This window comes from Rhinoderma darwinii, chromosome 4 (assembly GCF_050947455.1).
Source record: "Rhinoderma darwinii isolate aRhiDar2 chromosome 4, aRhiDar2.hap1, whole genome shotgun sequence".
Taxonomy (NCBI): domain Eukaryota; kingdom Metazoa; phylum Chordata; class Amphibia; order Anura; family Rhinodermatidae; genus Rhinoderma; species Rhinoderma darwinii.
This window is the reverse complement of record NC_134690.1, coordinates 124,694,820-124,715,399: the sequence shown is the minus strand read 5'-3', so window position 1 is coordinate 124,715,399 and position 20,580 is coordinate 124,694,820. Positions and strand designations below refer to the sequence as shown.

General features: G+C 39.6%; 1 protein-coding gene across 1 annotated transcript in view; it reads left to right on the top strand.

Moving 5' to 3' along the window:
* Positions 1-19,191, top strand: part of VEPH1 (ventricular zone expressed PH domain containing 1) — a 409,378-nt gene extending 390,187 nt beyond the window's left edge. Inside the window, exon 14 of the mRNA XM_075864020.1 lies at positions 18,428-19,191. Coding sequence (XP_075720135.1) covers positions 18,428-18,664 — 237 coding nt within the window. The 3' untranslated portion in view covers positions 18,665-19,191. The remainder of the gene's footprint in view (positions 1-18,427) is intronic.
* Positions 19,192-20,580: the final 1,389 nt, after the last annotated feature.

Sequence of the window (20,580 nt, the reverse complement as noted above, 5' to 3'; positions counted from 1 at the left end):
CAGTAAAATTAGCTACTCCTCTGGTTCTTATAGCGGCGCATGGGCACTGTGTCCAGGGTCGGACATAGTAGAAATTAGCTACTCCTCAGATTCTCTTGGCGGCGCATGCGCATTTAAAGACCGATCGGACTTAGTCAGTTTTGACATTTATGGAATACTCATTTGGTTCTCTTAGCGGCGCATGCGCATTTAGAGACCGATCGGACTTAGTCAAATTTGACATTTATAAAATATGTAAGCATATGTCTTGGATCGCATAGCTTACAGAGGAGGTAACGTGGAGCGCATTTGCGCACTGGGGACATGGAGGGACTTAGATGAATTTTGTAATACAGATCTGCATAAATAGCAGCATTGATAAGTCTCATTATTTAACTTAACTTAACCAAATCGAACGGATATATGGACAAGTGCACGTCTCTGGATGCCCAGACAAGAGATCGAATGGGAATCAGGTATGTATTCCAATATATGTGTATGCATTGTCTACACTCCAGATACGTGTGTAAGAATAATGTCCAGATGCTTGTATTGGTCCAAAGGGGTGGTTTCTTAGGAAGAAGAAAAGAAAAGGAAGATAAATAGTGGTACAAAGGGCATGTAAAATAGAAGGGTATGTGGAGAGATAAACTGTCATTTTAATAGATAAAAATGTAAGATTTCTAATTCGCTATCTAGCGAGTGATGGTGATTAGAAAGTAATCTATCTGACATTTGAGATCATAAAAGACTATAGGAAGGCAACATAAGTGAAGCCCTCATTTAGTCCATTGGGGCTCAATGATCCAAGCCTATGGATCCATTTGGCCTCTTCTTGTAGAAGTTTTTTATCAAGGTTGCCTCCCCTGGGGCCCAGTTTAACTTGGGTGATACCCCAAAATTTCAGGGCATTAATGTCACCTTGATGATGGAATCTAATATGTTTAGACAAAGGTGTATCTTCTTTTGTGTTAATTGTACTTTTATGTTTGGAAATTCTTCTACGGAGTTGTTGAATAGTCTTACCCACATATAGTTTTGGGCAGGGACACCGTGCTGCATAAATGATACCACTGCTTTGACAGTTTATAAATTGTCTGATAGTAAACATCTTGCCGTCACTTGGGTTTACAAAAGTTTTAGTTGTCGGCATTAAAGGGCAGAGGGAACACCTGCCACATGGAAAGGATCCCTGTACTGGGGGTGGAAGCCAACTCGTGAGTGACGTGGAAGGTTTGGAGTAGTGGCTATGTGTCAGATGTTCTCGGAGGTTCTTGCCTCTCCTATAGGTAATGTTAGGAATACTAGAAATAACATCACAGAGGTCAGTATCTGTCTGCAGAATAGACCAGTGCTTTTTAAGAATGTCTTTAATCTGATGTGAGCAGTTGTCAAAGTTCCCTATACATCTAATAAGGGAAGATGGTTCAGTATTAACGGACTTCGATTTATTAGTCTCCCTTGTACCATGGAGTAGTTCATCCCTAGACGTTGCCCTAGCTCTAGCATAAGCTCTATGCAGAGTTTTTTTTGGGTATCCTCGTGCGAGAAATTTATTGTATAGGATATCACATTCCAGTTGGAAGGTAGCTTCTTCCGAGCAGTTTCTTTTAGCTCTTAAATATTGCCCAATAGGAATACCTTTTTTGAGGGCCGGAGGATGAAAACTTCCCCAATGCAAGAAACTGTTGGTTGCAGTCTCTTTTCTAAAAATTTGGGTTTGAACAGCCCCACCAGGATCCAGGGTAATTTTTAGGTCCAAAAAATTAATTTCTTTTGTGTGTATAGTATAAGTGAATTTCATCCCGATTTGGTTGTTATTAATGATGTCCATAAAGTCAGAGAAAAGGTGGGAGTCCCCCTCCCAAAAAACAAGTATGTCATCTATATATCTTCCCCAAAATAAAATGTGACAAGTGAAAAAAAGTAAATCATCGTTAAAAATTAAAGTGTCCTCCCACCACCCTAAAAATAAATTTGCGTATGTGGGTGCACAAACAGTGCCCATGGCTGTACCTTTAAGTTGGTGATAAAATTTGTTGTCAAAAAGAAAATAATTGTGTGTAAGTAGGAATTGTAATAAAGATAGTGTGAAATTATTATGTGCCTGAAACTGAGTCCCCTTAGTGCTCAAAAAGTGTCGAACAGCATTGAGGCCCAGATCATGATTGATGTTCGTGTACAATGACTCGACATCAATGCTGGCTATTAGTGTCGTGGAAGAGACATTAATACCCTGTATCCTGGTGAGGGTGTCTTTGGTATCTCGTAAGTATGAAGGTAGGGCTGTAACAAAAGGAGATAAAATTTCGTCGACATATGTACTAATGCCCTGCGTTAAATTGTCATTACCGGAGACAATTGGTCTACCAGGCAATGGTGTCGCGTTTTTATGTATTTTTGGCAAGGCATAAAAAGTTGCCAAAGTAGGGGTAGAGTTATACATAGATTTAAATTCCTCCAATGAAATCAGACTACTTTCTCTTGCATCATTTAGAAGGATATGTAATTCAGATAAGTATCGTTCAGTTGGATTACCGTCCAGTATTTTGTATGTGGATACATCATTGAGAAGTCTGTGGACCATGGCGACATAGTCTAAACGATTAAGGATGACAATATTGCCCCCTTTGTCAGAAGGTTTAAATATAACTTCCTCATTTTTGCTAAGTTCTTCCAATGCTATTTTCTCTGATTTACTGAGATTGCTACAGATTTTTGGTTTGCTCAGTTGAAGTTTCTTTAAGTCTGCACTGACCATTTTGACGAATATATCAATATGTGGATATTGTGAGATGGGAGGTGTTAATCGTGACTTGGGTCGTAGTGTAGAAAAGGGGCCCGTGGCCCTATCTGCAGTGTATTCATTTTCCTTCGACAAATCTTCTAGTGCACGTAGAGTGGTAAGTTCAGTGTAATTTAAAGATGAGGTGTCATCGAATTTGTACTTAAAGAATTTATGTAAGGCAAGTTTTCTTGCGAACAAATTAATGTCTTTTGTCCACATAAATTCGTCAAAATTTGGAGTGGGAGTGTACGATAGACCTTTGTGTAACAATAAATTTTGCTGCGGATTCAGTTGGAATTCTGATAGATTTATTACTTGCATATCATCTGGGCGGCATGTGCCGCTATGCATTATTTGGTCTGGCTCCATGGTGTCTTGTGCGTTCCTAAAAAAGGAATCACAGGAAAAGTATTGGTTGGTGCTGAGACTTGAAGGCCCATATTTCCAGCATTCACAGTATTCCTCAAAGGGCCGTCTATATGTTTCCCTACGGGAAATGGAGTATTGGGTGTCCCTATTGGGGGTATGTGAGATGCTGATGATATTGAGGAGGTAGCCTGTGCAGAGGAGGTAAACGAGGAAGCAGTCCGTTGCCCGTTGTATGCTGGCCATAATGTAGAGGTTCCCTTAGGACCAATAGATGTCCTTTTCGATGGATTATATTTTCTATTTTTTAATTTCCGTTTCGCTCCCAGTCTATTATCGTCAGGAGGTATCCTGGATTCCTCAGTACCAGACACATCCGACTCGGAGATGTCTATAGATCTGTTAACACGATTTTGGTATGGAGCAGGAGGGGCACGACTGCGATATGTATATATTTGGCCTGTGTCAAAGTCTCTGCGGTCTCTGATATATTTTCTATGCTTTCTCTCCTTTATTTCTCTCTGTAGGTACTCAATATTTTTTTGTAACTTTATTTCACATTCACTATATTCTGGAGTTGAACTGAAACTCTGAATATCATGAATTTCTTTTTCTAACTGTGAGCCTACTTTGAGAAGGTCTTTTTTCTCAAAGTCCAAAAGGTATTGCATTAGACGTAGGGAGCTTTCAGTTAGTATTTGCTCCCATCCCTTAATGAAGTTTGTATCACTACGATATAGATTAGGGATTAGATTGATACGTAGACCTCTGTATATTATTTGTTGTTGGATATAGGTTTCCAAACTCGTGATTTCCCAACATGATCTTACATATTGCTTGTACGTTTTTTGGAGGTCTTTAAATGCCGTCTGCACGTCAAATTGATGCAGTGGTATGCTTTCCGTAGAAAAAACAAATAGTGCTTCAGACGCCAAATCATCTGGATTAAGTTTTCTAGATAAGAAATTTGCCATCACCCAGAGTGGGGAATTGATATAGATATTAACAGCAGGATCTCTCAATAGAATACAGACAAGGGGTCAGAAGGTAGGTGATTAACCTAATTACGAAATGGAAGTCTTTAAAGGAAGTAACAACACGTACACGCGCTTACTAGCCCCATTTTGATCCCCTGAGGACGCTGTGTTGACAGCGAAACATGTCGGGGGGGCTAAATTCATTGTTTTAAACAGCCCATTTGTCTAGCAAATCCAGCACACGAATCCAATTTTGAATTTAACTTGAATCCGTCCCAGTACGGCAGTCTGCAGCTATCCAGCTGTCATATCTGTCACTGGACAATTTCTAGCACTCTGTGCTCTGTCTGGCAATACATGCAGACGGAGTGTAAACTGAGCGTGTGTGGCAGCAATATCGGCTATAACTTTTAAATTGTTCGTATACAGTGTTTATGTCCACCTGGACATTTTTAGTGGTAAAATCATTAAAAGTTATTTTTTACTATCAGTCAGCAGTTGGGAAATTGGCTTTCAGTGTACCTCGGTACACTTAGTTCCTTTTTGTATCCATTACGTGCCTGCCAACTGCTGGGGTCTTCCCAGTATTCATGCTCCTATTAGGTTAATCACCTACCTTCTGACCCCTTGTCTGTATTCTATTGAGAGATCCTGCTGTTAATATCTATATCAATTCCCCACTCTGGGTGATGGCAAATTTCTTATCTAGAAAACTTAATCCAGATGATTTGGCGTCTGAAGCACTATTTGTTTTTTCTACGGAAAGCATACCACTGCATCAATTTGACGTGCAGACGGCATTTAAAGACCTCCAAAAAACGTACAAGCAATATGTAAGATCATGTTGGGAAATCACGAGTTTGGAAACCTATATCCAACAACAAATAATATACAGAGGTCTACGTATCAATCTAATCCCTAATCTATATCGTAGTGATACAAACTTCATTAAGGGATGGGAGCAAATACTAACTGAAAGCTCCCTACGTCTAATGCAATACCTTTTGGACTTTGAGAAAAAAGACCTTCTCAAAGTAGGCTCACAGTTAGAAAAAGAAATTCATGATATTCAGAGTTTCAGTTCAACTCCAGAATATAGTGAATGTGAAATAAAGTTACAAAAAAATATTGAGTACCTACAGAGAGAAATAAAGGAGAGAAAGCATAGAAAATATATCAGAGACCGCAGAGACTTTGACACAGGCCAAATATATACATATCGCAGTCGTGCCCCTCCTGCTCCATACCAAAATCGTGTTAACAGATCTATAGACATCTCCGAGTCGGATGTGTCTGGTACTGAGGAATCCAGGATACCTCCTGACGATAATAGACTGGGAGCGAAACGGAAATTAAAAAATAGAAAATATAATCCATCGAAAAGGACATCTATTGGTCCTAAGGGAACCTCTACATTATGGCCAGCATACAACGGGCAACGGACTGCTTCCTCGTTTACCTCCTCTGCACAGGCTACCTCCTCAATATCATCAGCATCTCACATACCCCCAATAGGGACACCCAATACTCCATTTCCCGTAGGGAAACATATAGACGGCCCTTTGAGGAATACTGTGAATGCTGGAAATATGGGCCTTCAAGTCTCAGCACCAACCAATACTTTTCCTGTGATTCCTTTTTTAGGAACGCACAAGACACCATGGAGCCAGACCAAATAATGCATAGCGGCACATGCCGCCCAGATGATATGCAAGTAATAAATCTATCAGAATTCCAACTGAATCCGCAGCAAAATTTATTGTTACACAAAGGTCTATCGTACACTCCCACTCCAAATTTTGACGAATTTATGTGGACAAAAGACATTAATTTGTTCGCAAGAAAACTTGCCTTACATAAATTCTTTAAGTACAAATTCGATGACACCTCATCTTTAAATTACACTGAACTTACCACTCTACGTGCACTAGAAGATTTGTCGAAGGAAAATGAATACACTGCAGATAGGGCCACGGGCCCCTTTTCTACACTACGACCCAAGTCACGATTAACACCTCCCATCTCACAATATCCACATATTGATATATTCGTCAAAATGGTCAGTGCAGACTTAAAGAAACTTCAACTGAGCAAACCAAAAATCTGTAGCAATCTCAGTAAATCAGAGAAAATAGCATTGGAAGAACTTAGCAAAAATGAGGAAGTTATATTTAAACCTTCTGACAAAGGGGGCAATATTGTCATCCTTAATCGTTTAGACTATGTCGCCATGGTCCACAGACTTCTCAATGATGTATCCACATACAAAATACTGGACGGTAATCCAACTGAACGATACTTATCTGAATTACATATCCTTCTAAATGATGCAAGAGAAAGTAGTCTGATTTCATTGGAGGAATTTAAATCTATGTATAACTCTACCCCTACTTTGGCAACTTTTTATGCCTTGCCAAAAATACATAAAAACGCGACACCATTGCCTGGTAGACCAATTGTCTCCGGTAATGACAATTTAACGCAGGGCATTAGTACATATGTCGACGAAATTTTATCTCCTTTTGTTACAGCCCTACCTTCATACTTACGAGATACCAAAGACACCCTCACCAGGATACAGGGTATTAATGTCTCTTCCACGACACTAATAGCCAGCATTGATGTCGAGTCATTGTACACGAACATCAATCATGATCTGGGCCTCAATGCTGTTCGACACTTTTTGAGCACTAAGGGGACTCAGTTTCAGGCACATAATAATTTCACACTATCTTTATTACAATTCCTACTTACACACAATTATTTTCTTTTTGACAACAAATTTTATCACCAACTTAAAGGTACAGCCATGGGCACTGTTTGTGCACCCACATACGCAAATTTATTTTTAGGGTGGTGGGAGGACACTTTAATTTTTAACGATGATTTACTTTTTTTCACTTGTCACATTTTATTTTGGGGAAGATATATAGATGACATACTTGTTTTTTGGGAGGGGGACTCCCACCTTTTCTCTGACTTTATGGACATCATTAATAACAACCAAATCGGGATGAAATTCACTTATACTATACACACAAAAGAAATTAATTTTTTGGACCTAAAAATTACCCTGGATCCTGGTGGGGCTGTTCAAACCCAAATTTTTAGAAAAGAGACTGCAACCAACAGTTTCTTGCATTGGGGAAGTTTTCATCCTCCGGCCCTCAAAAAAGGTATTCCTATTGGGCAATATTTAAGAGCTAAAAGAAACTGCTCGGAAGAAGCTACCTTCCAACTGGAATGTGATATCCTATACAATAAATTTCTCGCACGAGGATACCCAAAAAAAACTCTGCATAGAGCTTATGCTAGAGCTAGGGCAACGTCTAGGGATGAACTACTCCATGGTACAAGGGAGACTAATAAATCGAAGTCCGTTAATACTGAACCATCTTCCCTTATTAGATGTATAGGGAACTTTGACAACTGCTCACATCAGATTAAAGACATTCTTAAAAAGCACTGGTCTATTCTGCAGACAGATACTGACCTCTGTGATGTTATTTCTAGTATTCCTAACATTACCTATAGGAGAGGCAAGAACCTCCGGGAACATCTGACACATAGCCACTACTCCAAACCTTCCACGTCACACACGAGTTGGCTTCCACCCCCAGTACAGGGATCCTTTCCATGTGGCAGGTGTTCCCTCTGCCCTTTAATGCCGACAACTAAAACTTTTGTAAACCCAAGTGACGGCAAGATGTTTACTATCAGACAATTTATAAACTGTCAAAGCAGTGGTATCATTTATGCAGCACGGTGTCCCTGCCCAAAACTATATGTGGGTAAGACTATTCAACAACTCCGTAGAAGAATTTCCAAACATAAAAGTACAATTAACACAAAAGAAGATACACCTTTGTCTAAACATATTAGATTCCATCATCAAGGTGACATTAATGCCCTGAAATTTTGGGGTATCACCCAAGTTAAACTGGGCCCCAGGGGAGGCAACCTTGATAAAAAACTTCTACAAGAAGAGGCCAAATGGATCCATAGGCTTGGATCATTGAGCCCCAATGGACTAAATGAGGGCTTCACTTATGTTGCCTTCCTATAGTCTTTTATGATCTCAAATGTCAGATAGATTACTTTCTAATCACCATCACTCGCTAGATAGCGAATTAGAAATCTTACATTTTTATCTATTAAAATGACAGTTTATCTCTCCACATACCCTTCTATTTTACATGCCCTTTGTACCACTATTTATCTTCCTTTTCTTTTCTTCTTCCTAAGAAACCACCCCTTTGGACCAATACAAGCATCTGGACATTATTCTTACACACGTATCTGGAGTGTAGACAATGCATACACATATATTGGAATACATACCTGATTCCCATTCGATCTCTTGTCTGGGCATCCAGAGACGTGCACTTGTCCATATATCCGTTCGATTTGGTTAAGTTAAGTTAAATAATGAGACTTATCAATGCTGCTATTTATCCAGATCTGTATTACAAAATTCATCTAAGTCCCTCCATGTCCCCAGTGCGCAAATGCGCTCCACGTTACCTCCTCTGTAAGCTATGCGATCCAAGACATATGCTTACATATTTTATAAATGTCAAATTTGACTAAGTCCGATCGGTCTCTAAATGCGCATGCGCCGCTAAGAGAACCAAATGAGTATTCCATAAATGTCAAAACTGACTAAGTCCGATCGGTCTTTAAATGCGCATGCGCCGCCAAGAGAATCTGAGGAGTAGCTAATTTCTACTATGTCCGACCCTGGACACAGTGCCCATGCGCCGCTATAAGAACCAGAGGAGTAGCTAATTTTACTGTGTCCGATTCTGGACACAGTGCCCATGCGCATTTGGCGCACTCGTATTGGCTACACTGATATAGCCCTCACATTGGCTAATTCCCATGTCAATCTTGGGATGTGGAGGCTCGTCCTCGTAATCGACATTCCATTGGTTCCGACACAGGTGGACACTGTGAATTACGAAATGGAAGTCTTTAAAGGAAGTAACAACACGTACACGCGCTTACTAGCCCCATTTTGATCCCCTGAGGACGCTGTGTTGACAGCGAAACATGTCGGGGGGGCTAAATTCATTGTTTTAAACAGCCCATTTGTCTAGCAAATCCAGCACACGAATCCAATTTTGAATTTAACTTGAATCCGTCCCAGTACGGCAGTCTGCAGCTATCCAGCTGTCATATCTGTCACTGGACAATTTCTAGCACTCTGTGCTCTGTCTGGCAATACATGCAGACGGAGTGTAAACTGAGCGTGTGTGGCAGCAATATCGGCTATAACTTTAAAATTGTTCGTATACAGTGTTTATGTCCACCTGGACATTTTTAGTGGTAAAATCATTAAAAGTTATTTTTTACTATCAGTCAGCAGTTGGGAAATTGGCTTTCAGTGTACCTCGGTACACTTAGTTCCTTTTTGTATCCATTACGTGCCTGCCAACTGCTGGGGTCTTCCCAGTATTCATAGGAATAAATATAGACCTAAGAATAATAAAGGTGTTGGTAAGATCAAATGTATGCTGGCGAATGCAAGAAGTCTTGCAAGTAAAATGGATGAATTGGAGATTCTAATGACCGGCATGGATTATGATGTAGTGGGCATAACAGAAGCCTGGCTGGATGAAAGCCATGACTGGGTAACTAATGTCGAGGGCTACACAGTATTTAGAAGGAAAGGAAAAGATAAAAAAGGTGGAGGGGTTAGTCGGTTTGTAAAATCCAGCCTAAGACCAGTGCTGAATGAAAACACTTGGGGGAGACTGTGACAGTATAGAGTCATTATAGGTAAAATTTCATGGAACGATTAATAACGGTAAACTACTAATTGGAGTTTATTATAAGCTACCGAACATAGCGGAACAGGCTGAGGATGAAATGCTGCAACAAATAACAATCGGGTCCTTATTATGGGGGATTTTAACCATCCTGACATTAATTGGGACATAGAGGCCGCTGGATGTGTAAAAAGCTGGAAGTTTTTATACACAATTCAAGACAATTATTTCACTCAGTTGGTTAATAAACCAACCAGAGAGGATAAGGTGCTGGATCTGGTCTTATCTAATAGACCAGACACAATATCAGATGTGGAGGTCCGGGAGCACATGGGCAATAGTGACCACAATATGGTAAGTTTTAATATAATTTTCAATAAAACAATATGAAGGGGAGCAACAAAAACCTGGAATTTTAGGAAACACTTAGTCTTGTTGACTGGGATCGATCATGTAATGGTAAATAGGAATACTGAAGATAAATGGGAAGTTTTTAAAGATATATTACATGAATCGTGTACTAAGTTTATACCCTCTGGTAACAAAATGTCTAGGAATAAAAGGAGACCAATATGGATGAATAGGGAATTACTAAATATAGTAAGACAAAAACAAAAAGCATTCAAAACATTGAAGGCTGACGGCTCAGTAAAAGCATTCCAGACTTACAAAGATCTCAATAGAAAATCTAAAAATGGAATCAAGTTAGCAAAGTTATCTACAGAAAAACAAATTGCTAACGACATTAAAATGAATCCAAATTTTTTTAAATAAATATATTAATGGCAAAAATAAAAATCTGATAATATTGGCCCTCTTAAAGATAAGCATGGGAATATTATTGTAGGGGTCAAAGGGAGGGATGAAATATTAAACACGTACTTTTCGTCGGTGTTCACTGATAAGCTGCCAGTGCCAGATATTCAGGGGGACAATGATAAAGGTTCCCCCGCAATATTACCTGCTTAACACAGGAGGAAGTACAGCTGTGTCTGAGAAAATTAAATATTGATTAATCCCCTGGCCCAGATGGCATTCATCCACTGTATTAAGGGAATTGAGCTCAGTATTGGACAGACCACTGTATCTCATATTCTTAGACTCTATTGTAACAGGATCAGTGCCACAGGATTCGAGGGTGGCTGATGTACTAATATTTAAGAAGGGCAAAAAGGGTAAAATGGTGGAACGGAGTAACTAAGGTCCTGTAAGTTTGACATCTGTGGTATGCAAAATATTTGAGGGCATTCTAAGAGATGAACTGCAAAAGTATTTGGCGGAGAAAAATCAAATAACTGGTAACCAGCATGGATTTATGAAAAACAGGTCGTGCCTAACCAACATGCTCAGTTTGTATGAGGAGGTAAGTGCAAATCTAGATATTGGTCATGTGGCTGACGTAATTTATTTGGATTTTGCAAAAGCATTTGATACTGTTAAACACAACAGTCTTGTTTTAAAGCTTCAGACACAGGGACTGGGGAACAATATATGCAAGTGGGTAAAGAAGTGGTTGAGAGACAGAAAACAAAGAGTTGTTAAAATGGAACTTACTCAAAATGGGCTGAAGTCAGCAGTGGGGTACCCCAAGGAGCGGTGTTAGGCCCAATTCTTTTTAATCTCTTTATTATTAACCTTGTAAATGGGATTGATAACAAGGTTTTTTCTGACGATACAAAACTATGTGGGATACAGAAAGACCTAGATAAGCTTGGGCAGAATGGGCAAAAACATGGCAGATGAAATTTAATTTTGATAAATGTAAAGTAATACACCTAGGACGCAATAATAATATTAATGCATAAATTTTAAATGGAATAAAACTGGGGATAAAGGCACAATCAATGTCAGGCAGCAGCTGCAAAAGCAAATAGGATTTTAGGGTGTATAAAAAGAGAGATAAAAACCTGTGATCCAAATGTCATATTACCCCTCTATAAATCCCTTGTAAGCCCACTTCTTGAATATGGAATTCAGTTTTGGGCTCCACATTGTAAAAAGGACATAGGAGAACTGGAGAGGGTTCAAAGGCGGGCAACTACATTATTAAATGGGATGGAAGGTGTAGCTTACAATAAAAGGCTAGAAAAATTGGGCTTGTTCAGCTTGGAAGAAAGACGTCTTAGGGGGGAACTTATTAACATGTATAAGTATATGTGTTTTCAATACAGAGAACTAGCACATGATCAGTTCCTTCCAAGGACTCTACAAAGGACCAGGGGACATCCATTGCATGTGGAAGGAAGACGTTTCAGACATCAATATAGAAAAGGGTTCTTTACAGTTAGAGTGGTCAAGCTGTGGAATGCCCTACCCAAAGAGGTTGTGATGGCAGATACTATGTCAGCATTTAAAAAAAGGCTAGATGATTATTTATTGACGAATGGCATTGAGAGCTACACTACCGTTCAAAAGTTTAGAGTCACTTAGAAATTTCCTTATTTTTGAAAGAAAAGTACAGTTTTTTTCAATGAAGATAACATTAAATTAATCAGAAATACACTCTATACATTGTTAATGTGCTAAATGACTATTCTAGCTGCAAACGTCTGGTTTTTAATGCAATATCTACATAGGTGTATAGAGGCCCATTTCCAGCAACCATCACTCCAGTGTTCTAATGGTACATTGTGTTTGCTAACTGTGTTAGAAGGCTAATGGATGATTAGAAAATACTTGAAAACCCTTGTGCAATTATGTTAACACCGCTGTAAACAGTTTTGCTGTTTAGAGGAGCTATAAAACTGACCTTCCTTTGAGCTAGTTGAGAATCTGGAGCATTACATTTGTGGGTTCGATTAAACTCTCAAAATGGCTAGAAAAAGAGAGCTTTCATGTGAAACTCGACAGTCTATTCTTGTTCTTAGAAATGAAGGCTATTCCATGCGAGAAATTGCCAAGAAACTGAAGATTTCCTACAACGGTGTGTACTACTCCCTTCAGAGGACAGCACACACAGGCTCTAACCACAGTAGAAAGAGAAGTGGGAGGCCCCGCTGCACAACTGAGCAACAAGACAAGTACATTAGAGTCTCTAGTTTGAGAAATAGACGCCTCACAGGTCCTCAACTGGCAGCTCCATTAAATAGTACCCGCAAAATGCCAGTGTCAACGTCTACAGTGAAGAGGCGACTCCGGGATGCTGGCCTTCAGGGCAGAGTGGCAAAGAAAAAGCCATATCTGAGACTGGCTAATAAAAGGAAAAGATTAATATGGGCAAAAGCATACAGACATTGGACAGAGGAAGATTGGAAAAAAGTGTTATGCACAGACGAATCGAAGTTTGAGGTGTTTGGATCACACAGAAGAACATTTGTGAGACGCAGAACAACTGAAAAGATGCTGGAAGAGTGCCTAACGCCATCTGTCAAGCATGGTGGAGGTAATGTGATGGTCTGGGGTTGCTTTGGTGCTGGTAAAGTGTGAGATTTGTACAAGGTAAAAGGGATTTTGAATAAGGAAGGTGATCACTAGATTTTGCAACGCCATGCCATACCCTGTGGACAGCGCTTGATTGGAGCCAATTTCATCCTACAACAGGACAATGACCCAAAGCACACCTCCAAATTATGCAAGAACTATTTAGGGAAGAAGCAGGCAGCTGGTATTCTATCTGTAATGGAGTGGCCAGCGCAGTCACCAGATCTCAACCCCATAGAGCTGTTGTGGGAGCAGCTTGACCGTATGGTACGCAAGAAGTGCCCATCAAGCCAATCCAACTTGTGGGAGGGCCTTCTGGAAGCATGGGGTGAAATTTTTCCCGATTACCTCAGCAAATTAACAGCTAGAATGCCAAAGGTCTGTAATGTTGTAATTGCTGCAAAAGGAGAGTTCTTTGACGAAAGCAAAGTTTGAAGGAGAAAATTATTATTTCAAATAAAAATCATTATTTCTAACCTTGTCAATGTCTTGACTATATTTTCTAGTCATTTTGCAACTCATTTGATAAATATAAGTGTGAGTTTTCATGGAAAACACAAAATTGTCTGGGTGACGCCAAACTTTTGAACGGTAGTGTATAATTAATCAAGCAACGAATGACGGGTAACTTATTGAGACCTATGTCTTATTTCAACCTATGTAACTATGAGAGATACAACTTTAAATTTGCTTTGGTGAAATTAGTAAATGGGCCACTATGATGGAAATTATTGCAATCCTTGCGGTGTGACAATATCTAGCCTATAAACTGCGGGTGGTCACTATTGATACCGCGACCACGTTCTGCAGCCCAGGTACTCACTGTCTCTAAGGAGGTAGGCTAAGTCACTCTTTCCTGGCAGGTTCCACCCTGTCTGTCAAGGGGCAGTCTCTGCCCCATCTTGCAAACAACAGCTTCAATCCTGTCTGGCCAATGAAAGCTTCTGCCTTGTTTGGTCAACGACCACTTCAGCCCTGTCTGGCAGACGAAAGCTTCTGCCCCGTCTCGCAGACAACAGCTTCCACCTTGTCAAACCATACACCCCTAGATGACAGTTCCCCACTTCTTGGCCGCTCACTAGCATTGTTCTGACAAGCTCCATCAGCTCTGCACCACTCGGTTACCACTCTTATCTCACACTTTCTCTATGCGACAGAACACACCCTATTATTTCCTAAACCCCTCTTACTCCAGGGAATGTGTGTGTCTAAGGTGTCCACGCATTACTATAGAACCTGTTGCCATTTAAGTAGCAATATACAACATTATACATATTTACAAAAAGAATGGTATTGGGACCATTGAGACCTAAAACACAAAAAGGTTAACCCAAAATTAAAGTCTCAGTTTATAGCGGTTTTACAATGTGTAAAGGTGTCTAACGTCCCAGGACACATTACTGGAGAGGGGGCCGTGTTACCCCCTTACATACTTACGTCTTTATACTATCACTTTATATCACAGATTGACCACTTGACACAAATAGACTGAACATTGGGAGCTTCATGAAATGGGTTTCCATGGTTGAACAGCTACACACTGCACACTAAGATCACTATGCGCAATGCCAAGGGTCGACTGGAGTGTTGTAAAGCAAGCAGTCACTGGACTCGTGTTCTCTGGACTCATGACTTACATTTCCCTATATGGTAGACTGATGGATAAATCTGGATTAGGCATATGCCAGGAGAACACTACCCACCGAAATGCATAGGGCCTACTGGAACTTTTTGAGGAGGGGTAATGGTCTGGGGCTGTTATTGGAGCCCTGTGCCTGAAAGTGTTACGGGGTACTGACTGACACTGATATTAGGGCAGTGTGGCTGGCACTTTTATTGGAGTCATTGCACTGAACTAGGGTGACAATGTTATGGTGGCACAAACTACAGATAGCTGTTACAAGGGAACTGTATGTGGCCAGTAGATATGCACATGTGTTACCGCAGTCTGCGAAGCACCCCTTTGCCATAATTCTGCAAACACCACTGTTAGGAAAATTAGGACTAATAACTGTCGGTCAAATGATTATTGAGGCGATATTCACTATGTGTATTGCCAGTAATGATCCTAACCTAAAGCTGTTTTCCATGGATTACCCAAATATGTCAAGGTATAATGGAAAAAAAAACACTCATACAGACACTCCCAAAAATCTTAACATAGTTACACGCTAAAGATATAAATGTTGGCCATGTTAGTGGACAGGTTGGTGTTCCCCTATATGCCAGATAAAATTATCTTGGTTTGCAGTATATATATGATTTTTAGATTGAAAAAATCCCCACTATCCTGTTCCAATGATTTGAAAGAACTAAACCAATAAAAATTAGGTAATACTCTGCCTTTGGGATTAAGTGAAGAAATAAGTATCAGAGTCATTCCCCAAGCCCCATAAATTTACATAAACTAAGCTGTAATATGAGGAGCACTATGTTATAATCCTTTTAGCACCAGTTAGTATTGAAATGTTACTACTAGCACGGCTTGATACTTGTCCCCCTCAGTGATAAATTGCATTACTCTAGGAAAATGATCCTAGAAATTGCACATTAAACATGAATGACTTTGCAAAGTTTCTTAAACAGACTTTGTGGCTCTCTGTTCTGACAGTCCCCAGTAGTTTCTTGATAGACAGAATTGTTTTCACTTTTTCATTACAATTCTGCTGACATTGTTCCAAACCATCGCACTAAAGGCCAAAATTGGACTTGGCACGTAGAGTTCTGAAATTGGAACAACTAGCGTTTGTAACCTTTTGTGTGCTCAAGGTCCTAAATGCTTAATCAAGTATAATCAAGATTAACTAAATTATTTGTTTCAAGTATCGTAAACAACTTACTACCCAAAAAGCCTACCCTTGTAGAATTCAGGAATTCATCATACAGTGTAATGCTAATAATGCTCTAAGGAGATGTTTTTATTCTTATTTACAGCAGATTGCTTTACTCTGACATATTTGGGAACATTGTAAGGCTGCTACTTCCGTAAAACACTAATGTTCTTGGTTTTTCATTATTTTTATATAAAACTGTGCGTGTCGTACAGTGCTAAGAGTTCCATGACTTGCAATTTTATAATGTATTCATGATGAGATTTAAGTGAAGAAAATAAAATACTTGTGTCTGATGGAAATTATATGGTGGCCCCTCTTTTGCCCAGCAAGGGAAGTTTCTGCCCGCAATAATTTTTTTTATGATCCAGTAGATGTTTATGAAGCAGAATTAATAGCAGCTGTTCTTCCAGCAACTATCTTTTATGGAATTTGTTAGTGAGAGCCATACAAGATGGTAACATAAAGCTATAGTCTATATTGCTTATTGAAGTATTTGTTTGCGTGCAGGGAATAGCTAGCAACAGGGGACAAGAAATCTCTTGCCCTCTGTACTGCTTGATTTCACAGAAAATTGTATGCATACGTAATGTCTATCACATAAACATGCATAACTTTCTTACACATGTGTGTTGCCCTGCAATCTCTGGTGTTGATTAAAATCAGATGATTCCAAGCTTTATGTCTTCAGGATAACCTTTTGCTTTTATGTAAGAATATATTTTCCTTGTTTGTTTTTTTTTCAACATAGTCAATATTTTACAATAAAGCAATAGCTTTCCGTTAGCATTACTAATGATTTCAATGGTAATGCTTCCGTTGCTAATGGTTTCCGTTTGTCTCCGTTCTCTAAGGTTTTCGTACTTTTGGCGGAAACAATAGCACAGTCGACTGCGCCATTGATTTAGTAAAAAAAAAAAAACCTTACGGAACGTAGACAAATGGAAACCATTAGCAAGGGAAGCATTACCATTGAAATAAATGGTAATGAAAACGGAAACTATGGTTTCTGTTTGCTTTTCCGTTGATGGGTTGCTCTGACGGAAAGTTCTGGCGGAACACATCAACGGAAACCGAACGCTGATGTGAATACACCCTTATTATTAGAATTTCAGGTGTTTTTTCCATGCAAATTTTGTGTGAAGTTACTGCCACTAGGTGTCTCCCTCCCTGTAATCTGCTGTCTACCCCCTGTTGGTCAGAAAAGCTGATCCCTGGTTATAGAACAGAATTGACAGTCTGCAGAATGTGGGGGTGTGTCTCTTCACTGCCTGTCAATAAATGTCTATGGAGAGGGTAGGGGGGAGCAGAGAGAGAATGAGACAGCAACAGACAAGCTGCAAACTGGTCTATGGAGAGGGGAGGGGTAAGCAGGTGGAGAAATGCAGGAGCAAAGTGAGAAAGACACAGCGGTGCTGCTGGTAAGATTTCTTTGACACCCGAGTGCTGGATTCTCAGCTACACTGCTTATTACTGCTGTATAATATCCTCCATGCTGCTGCGGATTCTATATATGTGATAGATAGATGATAGATAGATAGATAGATAGATAGATAGATAGATAGATAGATAGATAGATAGATAGATAGATAGATAGATAGATAGATAGATAGATAGATAGATAGATAGATTGAGATAGGAGAGAAGGATTCTTCTCTTCCCTGTGTGCAGTGTATAGAGGACATGAGGCTCTGCCCACTAGCTCAGAGACAACTGAGAATTAGAGATATCGCCTGCAGAGGGGAAAACTGCTGGAAAAATACAGAATACTAGTTATTTAATGTCCAGTAGTTCACCGAGTAAATTGTCAAGTTTGTTTTCCCTAGTAAAAATCTAGATATCACTGATTAGTATCTTTAGGGGTATATATTGTTTGTTTAATGGTAGCAATATAGCTATATTGATTACAAGCTACAACCTGCCTGTGTGAAATACCCCACGCAGTTTGTAAAAAAATGTCTTCACTTAGGTTCAAGTGTTCATCACTTATATTCAAGTGTTATTTAATGTCCAGAAATAGTGTTATTCCTCATATACACACATATGAGGAAAAGTTAATTTGCTTTAAATACTATTTAAGGGTAGCAAAAGTTTAAAAGGAATGTCGAGGCCCATCATAGTGTGACATCTATGCAGAAGTAAAGGGACACATGGTGAAAATCCAACTAGATTGACCAATTTGTACACAAGACACAAGCCATGGCATCCTCCTTCTTAAACTTGAGCCCACACATGATTTTCATATAAGCCTAATTTTATGTTATTGACATGCAATTTTTGTGGGTTTTTTTCCAGAAAGATGATCCTGATGATTGTCCTATTGAGCTAAGCAAAGTTCAGAGTGTCAAAGCTGTAGCTAAGAAACGGCGGGATCGGAGTCTTCCTCGGGCTTTTGAGATCTTTACTGATAACAAGACCTATGTCTTCAAGGCAAAAGACGAGAAGAATGCAGAAGAGTGGTTGCAATGCATCAATGTAGCTGTAGCACAAGCAAAAGAGCGAGAGAGTAGAGAAGCTACCACTTACTTGTAATTTAATTCATAGTAAGGAATAAGTGCTCCATGTCTATAACCAAACTCCAATATATTTTAACAGATTTATGATCTTCTGTGATAAACAGAAGATAAAGTCACATTGTTTGATTATAAGGATATGTTCACACTGCAAAGCCAATTACGTCTGAATTTCAGACGTTTTGACAAGTGCACGCGTTTTTCGCGGCGTCTTTTACGGACGTAATTGGAGTTTGTTTTCATTGGAGTCAATCAAAAATAGCTCCAATTACGTCCCAAGAAGTGACATGCGTCTTTTTGCGCGAGGTGTTTTGACAGCGGCGCGTAAAAAAAAAGCCCGTCTGCAAAGAACACTGTAAGACCCATTGAATTCAATAGGCAGATGTTTGCAGACGGTTTGGAGCCGTTTTTCCGCCGTAATTCGAGGCGTAAAACGTCTGAATTACGTCCGTAAATAGGGCGTGTGAACATACCCTTAGACATCAGTGATTTCTGCACTAAATTTAATAGTATCAGTTCTCAACCTAACCAATTTTTCTAAAAATAAATGCATCAATGTACAGTTTTCTAAATGTTATATTTGCAGATAAGCTTTAATGGAGGTTTGTTTTTACAACAATATTCGCAAAAGTTGTCTTTGACTTAAGGATAAAGAAAAGTCTCTTAATTGTAATTATACCATATTTGTCAGATATATATACCCACGGAGTCTCCTGCTAATATATTCTCTACTGGAGGGTACCGGTGCTATTTGTTGCATTCAACACAAGGCTTGGGCAGCTAGATTTGCTCTGTGCAACTTTCAAAATTATTAAGTGTGGAGGATTCTCCTATCCTGGGTAGTAATTTATTTTTACGTTTTTAATACTTATTAAATGAGTCGCCCACTAAATTGATAAGTATAGAGTAAGAAAATCTGTTTGCGCCCACATTGTCCCTACACCATGGACTTAAAACCAGCACTCCACATACACTATACAAGGTGTAGCTCCTCTTCCAACTGCTTCCCAGATAGAAAGCAGCACTGGAAGGATTGACATAAAAGATGAAGGCTGATATTGCACTCACCTTGCTTTGTCTACTGGTCTTCAGCATGAGTCAAGTTAGTGATGAATCACACCTCTCCAACGCCAGCTTAGAGGTCATTATTGGGTGCACCTAGCACACGCTACTTCTAAATTTTTAAGAGCATCTAAAAGATGTTCTAACTTTATAGTAATACTTGTGCGGATAGGTTTGCTTGAATGTTTATTTAGATACTAAATGCTTTAAATGGGTGAGATTTTGTTATTTTTCACTTTAATTTCGTAAAAGTATGTTTCTACCTGAACATCCATCCTGAATAAATGCAAATAAACAACTGGAAATAACACTAACGAAATGTAAAACCAGTAGTGAACCTTTTATACCCCATAAAGAGTGCATTTCTAATACTCTTCATATGGTCAATCCAGCACCTAGTGTCTGATTTTCTTTGATAGCATACCCCTAAGCAGTTTGTTGCTCAACTGAATCAAATGAATGTGATGAAATGTATAAAATCTAATATTCCAAAGTAAAAGTTGCATAACAACCATCATGAGATATATAGGAAAGCTTTATTATCTAAAGTAACTTCATAAAGATTATAACTCTCAAACAGTGGCGTAACTACCGCCGTAGCAGCAGTAGCGGCTGCTACGGGGCCCGCGGCATGGGGGGGCCCGTGTTGCCCGCCGGCACGGGCCCCTACCATGACCGGAGGCTCCGCTGGCAGCCGCTGCTGCTGCTATGGCGGGACGCCACTGAACACTATGGCAGAGCAGGGAGATATCTCCCCGCTCTGCCATTAAACAAAAGACATGTATCCCCTATCCACAGGATAGGGGATACATGTGTGATCGCTGGCAGCGATAAGGAGTATGGGGGACCGAAAGTCCCCTGAAGTTCTCCATC